We start from the raw sequence: 18,118 nt of genomic DNA, 5'->3' as shown, positions 1-18,118 counted from the left end.
CAGTTGATGGTTAGGTATGCAGGAGATGTGTATCAGGCTGTTGTCACAGTGCATGGTTGAGTACCCACTCATCACTATCTTGCTAACATAACAAGTACTAATAGAAACATCATAACAAACTTGGGACCTAAGTGTATTCCACCTTAATGCAGTCTTAATCCCTTATTGCTGGCACACTGATAAGTGTACCCTTTGCCATTCTCAAAGATTAGTGTATTTTAAGCATAATTAGTGAATAAAAAAGGCAACTATACAATTCAGTAAATAAATAGATTTATTATGTGAAATTATCCTATGGTCTAAGATTTGTTCCATTTCTTCCAGTTGTCAGTGTCTGCAAATACTGTTAAGGCGACTAGATAATCTGACTTGCAAAAATCATTTGCACCACTTTCAGTCAGCAACTTCATCAATCCCTCAGTCAGTTGGCTGCATCAGTATCCTGTCCATTCAGTGCACTTTTCTTGCATTTGCTGATCATCATTTTTAGTTCACTCTTTAGAAAATTAACTGTGTAACACAATGCCACTAGTTGCGGAAGTGAGGTATTACACATCATGATATCCATCATCCTTCATCTGATGTGTGGAACTACCCAACTCGTAACTGTAAAGGTCAAAGAAAAGGATAATCATTACCATCTTTAGCAGACATAATTGTGCTTAAATGAGGGTACGTAAATTGTGATGCTACAAACCTGTTTTTCCCTCTTCCAACTTTCTCGATTTCTTCAGTCGTCATAGTCTGTGTCAAAGCAGAAATTCCTGCTAAGAAAGTATAGAGCCCAAACACACTCAGTGAAACCCTTTCTCCATATACTGCCTGCAAAAAGTTAAAGAAAACAAATTTATTACAGAATGAAATAATGTTAAAAAGTATCAGTGTCCCAATTGCTAAGTACTTTATTCTCAATACTTGCTGTATAGAGCACATCTTTTATGTTATTTGCATCATAATAGTAACAACTTGAGCTTTATCTTCAGTCCACCAATATAGTGCCTTATCATAAATTGGAAAACCTACTACAGAAACTTGTGATAAAGCAGGAAACATCACTTCTTACAGAATACTTCATATTTAATTGGTTTTATGTGACTAATCAGTTTGAAAACAATAAAATACATTAATTTCCTCTTTCCATGCAGGGATCTGTGGTGTAAATATTACTTTTTCATTCAAACTGGATCAGCTGCAAGTGAAGAAGTACTTTCCTGAAAGAGAATATCATTTGATAGTGCATTCCTTATAGAAAATAGGCAGTAAAATTTTATAAATTATGACTGGAGATGCCGATCCATGTCACATTCAATTATGCTACAGGGCGGAGGATGACATGCCAGCCTGATAGCAGGGCATGGTCCTACCTCATGGTTTGATCTTTGACATAGATTTTTTTGTTTTATAGCTTAGTAGTTAATTCTGAAGTGGCTTCCACAGTGATGCTTTATTCTGTAGCAATGAAACTGTAGGGTGGTGCCATGGTCCTTGCATGTCAGCTAATGTTAGTGCAAATTACAGCATTGCACAACCAGTCTGCTCAGCTATAGCTGCTACAGAAACTGTAAGCAGACTGAGAAATAAGATTGTATTTAAGGAAGTACTATGTACTGTAAAATACTTGTTTACAAATTCAAATCATATGTTTCAAAACTTTGACAATGTAGTGTGAAAAGACAGAAAGGGAAATTAGAGTTTAATATCCCATCAACAGTGACATCATTAGGAGTTGGAATAGAGGGGGATACTGTTGGCTTCCAGTAGTTTTCCTTCTGTTTGTCCTCAAGTTTTATTCCCTCACCCTGTTGCTGTTTTTGATATAGAGTTGTTTGCAATCTTGAGGGATATGGAGTAGATGGGATGCATCCATACTGAGAAACTCCTTGTCTGCTCTTATTTTGTAACAGCATTTAAATCTAATTAGCAAATGTACTGAGTAGGATCCGGAACATCCAAGACTCCCTACTGCTTCTGCAAAGGCTGGGGAAGGAGGCGTCATTCTACTGGCTACCATGGTACAAGAGTATTTGCGGATATGATTTAGCACATTTAGCAGCCAAAGAAGTGTTTATTCTAAATCAGGCCATGCATTGTGCTGTCCTCCTACATACTTTACCCTCACTGCTGAGGTACATGATCTTAATGGTGGAAGAAGTGGGAAATAACAGAATATCATATGCTGGTCCTGACCTTTGACCTGTGACATCATCCAGATGGTGGACAGTCATATCACCTCTATCCAGTATGGCAACCATAACTTCAAAGATTCAGTACAGTTAATAGAATGAAATCAAATCCATAATCTAATCATAATAATATGAAGAAGAACATGGTACTAATGGAATACCTGGTGGGTATTAAGGAGTTTTGGATGGGAAGAGACAAAACAAATGAATTCATAACCCAATACATACATGCTTAAAAAAAAAATACGAAACAAAATTGCAGAAGTCAGTAATGCCAACAATGTATAAAAGCCTCAAGACTCCACACAATTCAGTATTGTAACCTTCAGTTATCTGTTCAGGAAAACTGAACTATATAACACCAACAAACAACTAAATCTGAAAAAAATGCTATCGAAAAAGCCACTAACCAAAATACCAAACCTCACTGTAAATGCTAGTATTGAAAACTCTAATTGCTCTATAGAGCCAGAATGAATTGTATATATGGAGCCAGTTAAAAGAGACTGGAATTTATTGGAAATATGTTGGCATTGAAATGTAGGTGAGAATGAATAGCATATGAGAGAAATGAACACCCGGAATCTTTAGGTAGAGCAACAAACTGTTTTTACATTTGGAGTAGAAATTTAGTGACAGAAATTTTGTGAAAAGATTTTGCAGTGATGAAAAATGCTTGTTTTAATGATTGCCACCCCAGCTTGCATATCATATCTGCAACACTTTCTCCTTTATTTCAAGATAATACGTAAAAAGCTGCCCTTCTTCAAAGTTTTTCGATGGCCGTCAATCCTGTCTGGTAAGGGTCCCATGGTGTGCAGCAATACTCTAGCAAAGGATGTACAAGTGTATGTAGTCAGTCTCTTTAGCAAATTTCTTGCATCTTCAAGTGTTCTGCCAATGAAAGGCAGTCTTGACTGATTACTTTTTTGACACAACATTGCATTCTAATATCCACCTGCTTAGCTGGGTGGTAATGTGCTCGCCTCCCACACAAGTGGGCCTGGGATCAATTCCCGGCCGGGTTGGAGATTTTCTCTGCTTGTGGATTGGGTGTTGTGTTGTTCTCATCATTATTTCAACCTCATCACCGGCAGGCAAGTCGCCCAATGCGGCATTGAATGAATTAAAACTTGCACTTGGCAGCCGAACTTCCCCCTATTGGGGCCTCCCGGCCAACGATGCCATATGCTTATTTCCATTTCATTGCATTCTAATACAGGTGTGTTTTTAGGTACATATTTCTTATATACATAAACTTTTTTGAGATATTTTGTAGCAACGTTTCCCTCTTAAAACATTATATACTACATATATTTAAAAATAGGTATATAAAATGCCCGTGTTCCAGTGCAAAATTGTGTCAAAATTCAAAGCATTTGGTCAAAAAATTTTCGGGATTTTTGTAAACATTTACAGTTTCTATATAAATACAAATGTAGATGTTCGTTTCTTTAAAACTCAAATCTCCTTAAGTTCTTCAAGAACTTCTTTGAAGTTTTGCTCAAAACCATTAATCTCCAAAATTTCTTGACTGAATTCTAATACAGGTGTAGTTTTATGGACCTAATTCTTTAATGTATGTATATTTTTAATACATATAATACAAAAATATATTATTTCATTTATAAAGGGAATACATTGTTATCAAAAAACTCAAAATGTACCTACAAAATTTTATATGTTCCTGTAGTAAAAGTTTAGACACATACATATATTTTTAGTCTACAGATACAGGTATATAAAATACACATTAGCGACACAATGTTAGCAAACAGGAAAGTTGTATTTATGGCTTATTGGTTTATGATTAGAAGAATACTACAGAATCTGAATTTGCAATAATAATAAACATGGCTCAAGGTCAGAGAGGAGGAGGGGGGGGGGGGGGGAGATGGACGAAAGGGGTGTGAAGAAATTGACATAGAAAATGAGAAGGAGGAGATAGAAAGAGGAAGGGGCCAAGAGGAGATGGAGAGAGAGGATGGGATCAGGTATGGTCTGAAAGAGGAGGCAGGAAGAGATTGAGAGAGAAGGAGGGGGGAGGAGAAGATGAAGATGGACAGAGAGAGGGGGAGGGGGGAGGGGATGGATAAAGAAAGGGGAGGGGGAAATGGACAGAGAAAGGTAAGAGAAGGAGACAAAGACATAGTTTTAGTTCTCATATATATTAGAAATGTGTGTTTTCTGTTTCCTTTCTTTACCATTTAACCAGACTGAGACACAGCAAAGTGTGGCTAGGTACAACTAGTACAAATTGGAATGTTCTATAAAATTTATGCGGTACTTTTAGCTTCCTCCCCATCCACCACCGCAGAAACTGGAAAATACTGAAAATACCCCACCACATTTTTGAAAAGATCATTTTTAAAAGCAGTTGCTGTGAGTGGACAACCAAACTGTCACATCTAAAACTAACCTAGACTTTACACTACACTACATATCCATCTATCATCACAGCTAATTTTCTTTGATTCATATTAGTTAGCTTTGCCAATTCAAAGCCAAACTGTAATATTCCAACCTTACCTAGACCTTGGTTCATGCCACAGGAAAGTCTGTCACCACATCCTGTTTTGTACTATGCCAATTAGCACATCTACTAAAAGAGCCACTATTTCTTTTGGTTTGTGACAATAGTTTGTGCTTAATCTGCAAGAGGTGCTACTACAGTCCCCAGTTAACACTGCCAACATTCCTTCAGCCCAGATGACTACTCAGGTTTAGCCAAAAAGCCACCATTCAAGTAAAAAGAAAAAAAAGTTTACACAAATTAATTCATATACTCCTTCAAAATCAACTGAAATATAACAGAATCAAGCAGTAAGTTTAGTCAACTTCATGTGTATGCCCCACACATGACACTATATAAATACAGCCAGCAAGCCATACAGGTGCAAAAACTTAGTGGTGCTGGTCACATCGTCACACACAGCAACATTCCATGAATTGGCTATCAATTTCTTTCTCATATCCAAGACAACTACTACCAATTCCAAACCACAAAACAAAGCACACACCACTATCTACCTCCAGTTGCAATCATTCACTTATAACACCATAACAAACAAGTTTTGAAACTTCAAACTTGAACACTAGAGAGCACCACCACATACTAGAAAATGCCCTCTTCAAATATGCCATGCACAGTCCAATGACACATGGCTTCCTAATCCCATGACAGGTCCCTAAATTGTTGGCACTTCTGGCACAGATTCAGACAAAATGATAGAGGGTAGTTTACCAACTGATCAGTCCTTTGTTTTAACAGACAACAAGAGCAATATGGTATGACTTTTTAAGATCAGTAGATCTCAGATTTTTATGTAATTACATAGCCTTTTCCTTCACTCCTACACATAAGAGAAGTGTAAATATTCCCACGTTACAGTGCCAACATTGATTTATTTCACTTTATTGTTACATAATTTTACATATTTATGTATAATTACATGTATTTTACATATTTTAATTACACATTATTGCTTGTTTTACCATTTTTCATATTTCCCCTCAGTCTCTGTAGGTCACTCTCTTAGACAAGTACTAGTCACATGGCCTGGCTTCACACATGCAGCATTAAGTATCTACAGCCAGGCAACTTGACTGGCGTGGCATATTTTGTTTGGGGGCCACGAATAAAATTCAGAGAACAGCAATATCATTATTTTCATATAACTTAGGTGACATAAGCAGTTCATGCCAGGAAAGTAGTCTGGAGGCATGAATATTACTGTTCCATATTGAACTGGTGTCTGAAGAGACATCCCATGGCAAGTAATATTTTTCCAACTAATGTAAATATTGTATGTGTATCATGGGAGTATGTGTGTGAAAATGGACTCTTTATGGCAGGCTTCTTCACCATTTCACACAAAATAACTTGTCCACATCTAACTTTAATTCAAGGAAAGCAAAAAGCTGAGAGTTGAGATACTTTGTTGGAAAATGTTTCACTTGCTGCATAGAAACGTGAAACAACACATATTTGGTCTGCACTTTTTGTTATTCAATTGTAGTCAAACGACTGCAAGGAAACTATGGGTCAAAAATAAACTGTCCAGTCACATTAATGTAACCATATGTCAAAAGACTAAATACCCACTTTTTGAAGCACAAATCACTATAATAATGTGCAGGGATGTGAAGTCAAGCCAATTCTAATGCTTCAGGCAGCTGCACTAGATTTTACGGTTGAGGATCGATGCCACACACATCTCAACAAAGGTGGTCACACAGATTCTTTAATGGGAGTTTTGTGGCTAGGGGAGTACAGTAAACTAATCCTGGTGCTCTGCAAACCACACACCTACACTGCAAGCCGTGTGACATGTTGCATTGACCTGCTGGTAGAAGCCATCATACCGAGGAAAAAAATGCATGTAGGGGTTCACACAATTCCCAAGGAAAGATATGTACTAGTGTTGATCCAGAACGATGAAATTACCAAAGGAATGTCATGAAAACATTCCTCAGACCATAATGAACCCTCCTCTGGCCTGGAACCTTCCAACAAACATTGCAGGGTGTTTGCTTTTAGATGTTTCACACCATACATGGTAGCAGCCATCTGTTCAATGGAGCATAAAATTCTTCTTCAAAGGAGCATAAAATTCTTCTTAAAAGGCCACTAGTCACCACTCAGTGGATATCTAGTTGTGGTATTGGTGCATGCATACATGAAAGTATTCACAGTTGAAAATACGGACAACCTTCAACTGTATAACGGAATGACAACAACAAAAATTTGCTCCGAACTGGGACCCAGACCCAGATTTTTCATTTCATGCAAGAGGTTGCCTTAACCGCTTCAGCTATCTGAGCACAACTCACGGCCAGACCCAAACTCCCATGTCATTGTCCACTGTCTACAACCTCCACTCCTAACCATCATGTAATTCCTGTACAGGTGAGGAATTTTAGTTAAAAGTAACTAGCCTGGAACTGGCCAGTAAATATGATATTGCAGTGCCTTAGTTGGTAAGAAGTATGATGCAATGCTCCTTACCAACACAGACACTGCAGTATTGTATTTTTCAACCGTTTCACTGTCAAAAAATCACATGGGAAAAATGAATGCCTAAATCTTTCATTGTGAGTTCTGATTTCTTGTAGTTAATTAAAATGGCCATTTCCTCCTTTGTAGGCGGGAGCCAACAAAATATTTCTGAGGAGAAAAAGGTTTTTTCTTAATGGCTTTTGGGAATCACCCTTACAGCCAACCTTAGGTCATAAAAATCAACAGTTAGCTGTTACATCCATTTAAACTGAATTTAAGTCAATGATCTAAGAAAATTAGCATGTCTACCATATAATGTAAAAAAAATTCTGTTTGTATATTCTTATTTGACATTCTGTTATAAAATGCTATAGCAGCTTATACTCTTCTGTGTCTTCTGTTGCTCAAAGGGTTTTAATTTTTGGGTAAAGCATTTCCAGAGGTCATCAGATGCAATAATAGTTTTGTAGTTTCTTGATACCTCTGTGGCAGCTGAACAAAATGTGATTAACATCTTCCACGCTGACACATTCACATGAAGGTGATGTGTCCATGCTGAGGTGGTGTATACGTAGCCGGAATTTCCTGTGACTGAAGTAAGTTGTGCCGTTGCCATATAAAGTGTCTACTGTATCTCCAATTTTGGTACCAAGGAGGGGACAGGAGATTAACTATTACTTTGGTATAAGGTCTCCCTTTAGTTTTGGAAGACTGGAGATTTTCATTCCATCTGGCCCCACTTATAGTCCTTATGGCAAGATCATCAAACTGTATCCCACAGGCCACATGCAGCCTGGATCAAGTATTTGTGCACCCTGTGGTTCTGACTTACTGTATAATAATATGCTTCCAGCAACTAACAGCCAAATCCAAAAACACCAAGTAGAGTGAAGAGCTTCTGAAATGTAGGTTTTCCTGCCCAGTAACAAGCAAAAATACGTACAAAGACAGTAATATTTTAACATGTGCTTAGTTTTAATCAACGTTGGTGAATTCAGCCCTGTGCATAGTGGAATTGGCCACATACTTCAGGGGCAGAGGGGTAAGTAGCAAGACCACTGTGGAGTTAGAAAAGTCAGAGGGGTAATGTTTGTTTGCCCGTCAATAGGTACAGCTCTTGGGCGTACGTCACTCATTCCAATCAGCTGCTATGGAATACATTTTCACACACAAGTAACAGGGATTTGAGAATGCCTATTAAAGAGCTGTACATATTTGTAGCAAGGAATATGAAATTAAATTAAGGGTGTTGTAACACAATAAAACGAGTAGAAGAAAAATTATGTTCAAAATATCAAGTAAATATTTTTATCATTTAAATATACATACAATTACTGTGATTAATCAAGTAATCACCTGCTCATACGGAAAACACAACATCAGGCAATTACAATGTCACAACTTTGGAGTCACTGAGGGTGGTAGCAATCAGCAATTTCAAACAGAACAGTCAACGTGATGTGTTCTGAATGGTCAGTACTTGCGAGCTGGGAGAGGTTACCAATTATTAAGACTGGTAGATATGTGATCTAAGGTGCCACCCCTCTAGCGTGAAGAAGTTTTATGACCACTGCCTTATGGTGTGAAGAATATAGTCAGGTTGCACTTTGTCACATTTCAGTGAACCAATGTATACAACTTTCTTAGCCAGGGTACCTACTTTTTTATTTCCCCTTACTTCACTTTGCACTTTTACCTGCACATGATGATCATCTTATTTATGTGATAAGCTCCTGCACTGCTTCTACACTGAAGCAACAAAGAAACTGGTATAGGCATGCATATTCAAATACGAAGATATGTACACAGGCAGAATACCGTACTGTGGTCGGCAATGCCTACATAAGGCAAAAAGTGTCTGGTGCAGTTGTTAGATCGGTTACTGCTGCTACAATGGCAGATTATCGAGATTTAAGTGAGTTTGAATGTGGTGTTGTAGTTGCGGAATGAGTGATGGGACACAGCACCTCTGAGGTAGTGATGAAATGGGGATTTTCCCATACAACCATTTCATGAGCATACTGTGAATATCAGGAATCCAGTAAAGCATCAAATCTCTGGCATTGCTGCAGCCAGAAAAATATCCTGCAATAATGGAGTCATTCAATGTGACCGAAGTGCAACCCTTCCACAAATTGCTGCAGATTTCAATGCTGCGCCATCAACAAGTGTCAGCTTGTGAACCATTCAATGAAACATCATCAATATGGGCTTTCAGAGCTGAAGGCCCATTCATGTGCCCATGATGACTGCATGACACAAAGCTTTACACCTTGTTTGGGCCCGTCAACACCGACATTGGACTGTTGATGCCTGGAAACATGTTTTCTGGTCAGACAAGTCTCATTTCAAATTGTATCGAGTGGATGGACGTGTATGTGTATCAATACAACCTCATGAATCCATGAATCCTGCATGTCAGCAAGGGACTGTTAAAGCTGGTGGAGGCTCTGTAATGGTGTGGGGTGTGTGCAGATGGAGGAATATAGGATTCTGATATGTCTAGATATGACTCTGACAGGTCACATATACGTAAGCATCCTGTCTGATCACCTGCATTCATTCATGTCCATTGTGCATTCCAAAGGACTTGGACAACTCCAGCAGGACAATGCAACACCCCACATTTATAGAATTGTTACAGAGTGGCTCCAGGAAATCCTGAGTTTAAACACTTCCGCTAGCACTGAAACTCCCCAGACATGAACATTATTGAGCATATCTGGGATGCCTTGCAATGTGCTCTTCAGAAGAGATCTTGATCCCTCATACTCTTATGAATTTATGGACAGGTCTGCAGGTTTCATGATGTCAGTACCCTTCAGCAATACGTCACACATTATTTGAGTCCATGCCACATCACGTTGCAGCGCTTCTGCTTGCTTGAGGGGGCCCTACACAATATTAGGCAGGTGTACCAGTTTCTTTGACTCTTCAAAATATAATGTAAAATACTGGATAATTTGTGGTGTTGTTGACAACATACCATTTTAACAGCATCAAAGCTAAGTGTGACTCTGATAAAATTATGATTGTTTCTTTTTGCACCTCTATGGGTATTCAAGTCCCTCTAAAATTACCATGAGTTCTGCAGTGAGTATGGATGCAATTTCAGAGAGCTTGAATTTGTCTCCTTGATTAGTCCTGCCAGCTACCAATGCACTTACTTTTTTGTTTAGACATATTTGTGCAGATTTGTCTTGCTAAAATTTTCTCATTCAGTGAACCTTGGTTGAATGGAAGGCGAAGGTGTGCCTTGCTTCACTAAGGTGTTTGCATATGCATAGGGCATGCTGAAGCAGCTTGTATTTTGGGTGCTAAAGCTGCTTGTATTTAGGGAAGTTGTGACATATTCATGGAAATATGAAGTATTGAAGTAAAATTCTGCTAGGGGTTGTAGTTTCCTCTTATTCCGATACTGCCCTGCATAGCACTTTGTAGTGAGATCTCTGATCTTTGTTAACAAATTGCCATTTAAGAAGTAAAAACATTTCAAGAGGAATTTACCAGTGATGTATTTCTAATGACATTTCATTTACTTCCACCAGCAAAGTGTTAGTTGGGGTCAATTTGAATGCTCCAATACATACTCTGATGGCTTTATATTGGCACTTATTGAGTTCGTCTAGTTTATCTTTGTGTTGCTGAACCATAACAGATGCATCCGTATCCATGAAAGGTCATATTAGCAATTTTTATATATATATATTAATGCAGATTCTTTGGTCTGCTTCCTTTCACTGTGTGAAGAATATTTATGGCATCTGCACATTGTGAATTGCATGATTAATGTGATGTGACCATGTTAGTTTGTGAATGATGTAAAGCCCTAAGTTCTTGACCACTTTTTTGACTGGGAATATAAAGGTTTCTAATCTTATGTTTTTTATATTGTTAAGCTATGTCTCATAAATATGCCCACAGCTGATTTAAAAGGCAATGTTGTTGTTATTGTTGTTGTTCAGTCAAGAGACTGGTTTGGTGCAGCTCTCCATTCCACCCTATCCTGTGCAAAGTTCTTCATCTCTGAGTAACTACTGCAACCTACATCCTTCTGAATCTGCTTAGTGTATTCATCCCTTGATCTCCCTCTACGATTTTTACCCTCCACGCTTTCCTCCAATACTAAATTGGTGATCCCGTGATGCCACAGAATGTCTCCTACCAACCGATCCCTTCTTCTAGTCAAGTTGTGCCACAAATTCCTCCTCTCCAAATTCTATTCAGTACCTCCTCATTAGTTACATGATCTACCCATCTAATATTCTGCAGTCTTCTGTAGCACCACATTTTGAAAGCTTCTGTTATCTTCTTGTCTAAACTATTTATCGTCCATGTTTTACTTCCATAATGGCTACATTCCATACAAATACTTTCAGAAAGGACTTCATTACACTTACATCTACACTTGATGTTAACAAATTTCTCTTCTTCAGAAACACTTTCCTTGCCATTGCCAGTCTACATTTTATATCCTCTCCACTTTGAACATCATCAGTTATTTTGCTCCCCAAATGGCAAAACTCATCCACTACTTTAAGTTTCTCGTTTCCGAATCTAATTCCCTCAGCATCGCCTCCTTTAATGCAACTACATTCCATTACCCATATTTTGTTTTTGTTATGAGCTGTTATATGAAGCCATTCTCATTCAGCCATTCATTGAACACTATTGTAATGTTAGCCATCTGCTGCTGGCACTCAGTAAAACTGTCACTGTGAATACAAATACATAAATCATCTGCATACTGCTGTATTTGTACACTTGGGTGAAACAATGAATGTATATCTGATGTAAATATATTGAACAGCAATGGCAATAACACGGATTCTTGTGATAAGCATTTGTTTGTTCTTGTTGGGCTGCTGTTTCACTGTTTCTTGTAATAACCTAGCTTCAATTGGACAACAGTTGGTGTAGCTTGTGAATGAATGGGAGATGTCATGGGTCTTCAACTTATTTATCAATACGGGCATAAGAACACTATCACGATATCCGTAGGTCTATACACCGCTAGCAGATATTAACTGTCACTGTACGTAATTTGCATGTCAGTGACTAATGATACCTGCATTCAGTGGTGCCGTTACCCTCTCTAAGACCAGTTTGTCCAAGGGGCATTGCTCTTTGATTCTCAATCCAGAATTCTAATTTGTATTTAATCATCCATTAAATTTTTATAAACAAATGATAAAAGTTTGATGGACCTGTATGATAAAGCACACTAATGTGCATTTTCCATTTTATGTATTGGTAAGATCCAAGCAGTCTTCATTTCTGTGTTACAGATTTGGATGGTCTATACTTTATTTAAGATGTACAATAGATGGATTTGTCCTTTCTCTGGCATGTGTTGGAGCATTGAATAAGGAATATTTTCTGGTCATAGGGTTGTACTCTTGCTTTGGGAGAAAGTTGCTGATTTAAATTTCATGAAAAATGCCATGAAAAGATCTTGCTGCAATGAGAAAATAAAAAGAAAAAGGAAAGAGGTTATCTCACTATCATAGCCATGACACTCTCTGCCTATTTCATTATGATACAAAATGAGCTTCTCTTCTGTGAACATTTTCAATCTCCTTCATCAGTACTGTATGGTAAGGATCTTATACCACACAGCAATACTTTAGAAGAGAGCAGACAAGCATAGTGTAGGCAGTCTCTGTAGTAGATTATTTATCTTCTAAGTGTTGTGCCAATAAAATATTGTCTTGGATCACCTTCCTCAGAACAATTCTACTTTTCACACCATGCGGTGGTATCTTGTGTAAATCATTTTGTAATCAGTATTGACCTTCTGACAAGTTTACTGAACAGTAAATGAAAGCATCATCTGCAGACAATCTGAGGGAACTCATTTTGTCTCATAAATCATTTACGCCAATATGGATTAAGAACAGCAGAGGTCATACTGCACTTACCCAAGAAACCAAATACATCACACACACTAACCACTCACAGACAGCAGGTGGCAGCACTAGCAATGGAGGATACATAAAGTGCATTGGGGGGGGGGGGGGTGAGGATAATAATGCAGCTATTGTAATGCGGAAATGGAGTGAGTTATCCAGTGTCTCAAAGGGAATGATCATGGACCTTCTTGCCAAAGATGGCAGCATTTTTGAAATGGCAAATTCCATAAATTGCTTGTGTGCTGCTGTGGTTAAAGTATACTACCTGTGGTAAAACAGCATAACCCAAAACTGGCACCAGTGCAATTGTGGTCCACCATGGCATTAGGTGACAGAGGTCAATGATGGCTGTGGAAATGTGTATAGGTTAGCAGATGTGCAACTGTTGAGCAACTGACCTGCCCAGGTGAACCAAGGGGCTGCCAACAGTATCTCCTCAAAGAACGTTCACTGAACATTGCTGCATATGAGCCTTCGCAGTGGGCACCTGGTTCATGCACCCATGCTGACTGCCATTCATCTGCAATGAAGGCTGGTATTTGCACACCAATATCACAACTGGATGTCCACTTCGAGGCTATAGATGGCCTTTTCAGATGAATAACATTTTATGCTCCATTGGTGTGAAATGTCTGAAAGCAGATGTGCTGCAACAATTGTTGGAAGGGTCCAGGCTGGAGGAGGGAGCATTATGGTCAAGGGAGTGTTTTCATGGCATTCCTGCAGTGGTCTCAACATTCTGGAAGGCACAATGGGTCAACACAAATATGCATCTTTCCTTGGGGACCACGTCCACTCCATCACGTAGTTAGTTTTTCTTCAGCAACATGGCATCTACCAGCAGGACAATGCATCATATCACACAGCATTCCATGTGTGTGTGTGGTTTGAAGAGCACCAGGATCAGATTACTGTAATCACCTGACCACCAACCCCCTTGGGTTTAAATCCTATTGAGAACAGTGAGACCATGCATTCTCAACTGTGAAACCTGCAGCTGGCTATGGCACTGGAGTCAGTATGGCTCCATATCCCTGTCAGTACCTTCCAGAACCTCACTGACTCTTTCCCTATATGTCTGATAGCAGCCTGTGCTGAAAAGCTGGCTATTTGGGCTTCTGACCGGTGGTCACATTAATGTTACTGTACAATGTAGTAGTACTTCTTTAAGTGTTCATGACTATTTTTGATCATGATGCCATCTGTTGCATTAAAATTATCATCTAAGTCAAGATGTTGGGTTATGAGAGATGATGCTTTCACTACTGATGGAGAGATTGTTCTTTGTCAAGCATGCAATAAGCAGGTCAGCTGCTCTGTGAACTCCCAACTTCTTCAACATATATTAGTTTGGTGCATAAGTCCATAGTTTTGTTTTGTTTTGCATGTTGGTATTCTGGTTGCTATTGCTTTATTTATTGATTATTATTTTTATTTGTAGTTCACTGTGGCTATTTTAGTTTACATATTGCCATTTTGTCATTTGGAGATAGTGCTTGGAGCTGTGGATGCAAGAAAATGTGGTGCCAAGTGGAGAAGTTGGAACATTTCTGACATATTCTTCTGTTTGAGTTAAATGGAGGGAAGACAGCAGTGGAGGCAGCCATAAATATTTGCACCGTGTATGGCAATAATGCTACTGGACTGAGCAAGGTGAGAAAAGGGTTTTCTGATTTTAAGGAGGATTGCTTTGGTATTAGTGAATCCATACATTCAGGAAGACCTTTTGGGTTTGATGAAGATTGTTTAAACACATCAATCCACAATGATCTATGTCAGTGCACTCGAGAATTGGCAAATGTGATGAAATGTGATCATTCCATCATCATGCAATATTTACATGCAGTGGGAAAGGTTCAAAAATTGGATGTATGGGTACCACATGCTATTAAGCTAAAATCACAAAAATTTAGCAGGTGGCCATATGTGCATCTCTGCTTGCTCATCATTAATTGACTTGTGAACAACAACAACCATTCCTATCCGGTATTATTACATGTGACAAGAAATGGTGTCTTTATGTCAGAGTATTGAAAAGAAAGGAATAGTTGAGCCCAAACAAAGCTTACTGAACAAAGTCTGCATGTATATACAAAGATAATGTTATACATCTGGTAGAACAGTGATGGTATAGTGAACTACAAATTTTTTCCTTATGATGTACACATCATCATTGACATTTACTGTCAACAACTGAAACATCTTGCAGATTCAATCCCAGAACAATGACCAGGAAGACTGCGTGAACTGATGCTACTTCACGATATAATGCCTGCCTGCATTCTGCTACACTGACAAAAGAACACTATATAGGAGTTGGGTGGGGCAATCATTCCACACCCATCTTATTCAGCTGTTCTGGCACTCTCACATTTTCACCTTCCTGGCTCTCTGTTGAGCAACCTTCAAGGAACTTCCTTTCCAGATAAAAATGCACCACAAACATGGTTTGACATGTTCTTTGCCCCAAAACCACATGATTTCTACATTTGTGGAATCCAAAAGTTACCCCATAATTAAAGTCTCTGTGAAGTGGATCTGTTGTGTTTATTAAAATTATGGGAAAATGCTACAAACTTGCGCACCCTCTCAACACTCAATACATTGTAAAGTGCACACTAAGAACAAAGTAGAGCAGTCACCTTAAAAGGAAACTCTGCAACTACATTGTTCCATTGTATGTGCTCTACTATGGTTGCTGCATACATTCCGTGGTATAACTTCAAGTGCCGGAATATCAAGCATTTTTGAAGTACTGCAGGCAACAGATTCCTGGTGATTGGACATTAAGGGAAAACTCTTTACAATCTCATTACCAGGAGGCCCTGAAAAATCTATGGTGATGTATAAGTAACCACCGCATATCAACATTCATTGCCAAAACAATGGATGTATGCAGATGTTCCACTGGTCAATTCATTATTGACAAACTCAGTGGAGAAGACGTCTCAAAGTCATGCAAAGTATTGGAATGCACAAAACGTTTAACAGTGGGTTGTTTTGTGAATGGCTATCTTAAAATGCTGTGGTCCAATGTAACTCAGGAAAAAAAGTTCCCATTATGTGTTCAGATGCTGTGGCCTAAATGCTGAAAGTGGCTACTGTGCTATGCATATACCATCCATATTTAATCCACATCATGTGTCTAGCTCATGCAGTGAAACGTATCAGTGAAGAAGTGTGCATCAACTTCCCAGAAGTAAATACAATAATTTCATACATCAAGAAAGTTTTTCTGAAAGATCTCCCATTGCCACCTGAGCTTGATGAACATTTTTAAGCCATGGAATCTGTAACTGATTCATTACTGAGAGTTCCATTGCAAGATGCACAAAATGTTTTCACTAAACTTTAAATCGAAAATACTCTGGCATACGTCCATAGCTCACTTCCACAACAACATTAAGAAAATTCTGTTGAATTGCCTTTGCAGTAATCTCTTTTAAGTTGTTGAGAATGTCAAATGCAAGCTAGCTGACATTAGAGGTAAAATTGGGAAGGTAATAGTGAATACGTTTGATGCTGTTTTGGCAAGAAATCCATGATTACTCAAATTCACTAACATCTACAATAACCTCAGTGGGGGAGAAGAAGACACTCCAATGAACATCTCACCAGCAAAATTTCAGCACAGACTTTAAAAATAAAAAAAATTAAGTTATTGAAAATGTCTCCACTTAATATACATTTCATGTTTCTGGTATGTTTAGTTGTGCACTAAGCAAAGTAGTAGGTGGTTACAGTTACTGTTTTTTGTTGAATATTTAATACAATATTTTCCTGATATTACATATTTTCTTACAGATTTTACCCATTTCCATTAACCAAATATGTATATATTTTGTGTGTTGATATTGCATAAAAATCTAGCCTGTAGTGATCAACCAGCCACCCTTTCTTGAGCTGTTTTATAAATTTTTATCTTATAGTTATGATTCTGTAGGCCCAGTGATTGGTTAGGTGAATGCGAGTGAAAATGGGAATGTGTTACTGTAATGGCAACTCCTTCCATTGCCTCCATCTCTATGCCATTGCCTCCATCTGTAACAGCAGACGACAGGCTGCATAGACTGGAAACCAGACCCTAACATCCTCGCTGGTCACTTCCGCCAGAGGAAAACTTAGACGGCCACACTTTCCAGATGTGAGGGATGCCGAACCATCACTTGAGCAATCTCTTGTTCTACCTACTCCGACACGGCAACACCCCCAGCCATGCTCTCAGCAGCTCGCCCACGAAACATCAAGTGGCTCACATTGTCATCCACCACATGTCGCTGGGGTATACGCAAACTGCAGAATACTTATCCCACGCTCATCAGCATTCATTCTGTTGCAGTTTGTTTAACAAGAGGAGTGCTACCGCATTTTGCCATGCCACCTTCCTGAGCTGCATCTCCTCGAGATACTTCTGTTGACTACGGGTGTACAAAGCCTGATGCCAAATGCCTGATTCATCTGCCCCCCACTTTCCCAGTATCAGCAAGAGCAACAGTATGTGAACTACATTGTAATTATAGGGAAAATTATATTTACATTGTAGTTCTAACAGTTTTAATCACATCTGTCAGGGATAGTTTTAGCAAGGGCGCTAATAACTCTGCTGTTGAGCACCATAAATCTGCGCGTGGCCCCCCCCCCCCCCCCCCCCCACACACACACACTCGAAAAAACTACACTTAAGTAATTTGGAGAACCCATGGAGAACCTTAATCTTGATGACCAAGTAGGGATTTCAGTCTCCCTGCCCCTGAATGCAAGTCGGTTGCATTTCCAATGCTTGGTCCCTACATGAGTTGACTTGCTAAATTAAGGGTGAAAAACAGATACCTCTGCAATGTATAAGGGTATAAGGTAGCTTTGTCTTAGACAGTGGAATTGTTTGCTGGAGGATGTAGATTTACAGTGTCAACCAACAATCCTGAATTACAGGTATTTTTGCTGTTATCAAGGAATGATAGGATGGTTCGTTCCTCAAAACTAAACTCAACTTGATTTTCTATTCCTGTGCAACTAAAATAGAG

General features: G+C 38.8%; 1 protein-coding gene across 3 annotated transcripts in view; it reads right to left on the bottom strand.

Moving 5' to 3' along the window:
* Positions 1-256: 256 nt before the first annotated feature.
* The window catches only part of LOC126236979 (organic cation transporter protein-like), a 306,544-nt gene continuing 288,682 nt past the window's right edge, over positions 257-18,118 (bottom strand). For all 3 annotated transcript variants that reach the window (XM_049946697.1, XM_049946698.1, XM_049946699.1), the window contains 2 exons: positions 698-822; positions 257-606 (listed from right to left, as the gene is read on the bottom strand). In XM_049946697.1, the coding sequence (XP_049802654.1) occupies positions 549-606; positions 698-822 (183 nt within the window). In that variant the 3' untranslated portion in view covers positions 257-548. The remainder of the gene's footprint in view (positions 607-697; positions 823-18,118) is intronic.

Source organism: Schistocerca nitens, chromosome 2 (assembly GCF_023898315.1).
Source record: "Schistocerca nitens isolate TAMUIC-IGC-003100 chromosome 2, iqSchNite1.1, whole genome shotgun sequence".
NCBI lineage: Eukaryota > Metazoa > Arthropoda > Insecta > Orthoptera > Acrididae > Schistocerca > Schistocerca nitens.
The sequence above is the reverse complement of the archived record's forward strand: the minus strand, read 5'-3'. Positions and strand labels throughout refer to the sequence as shown.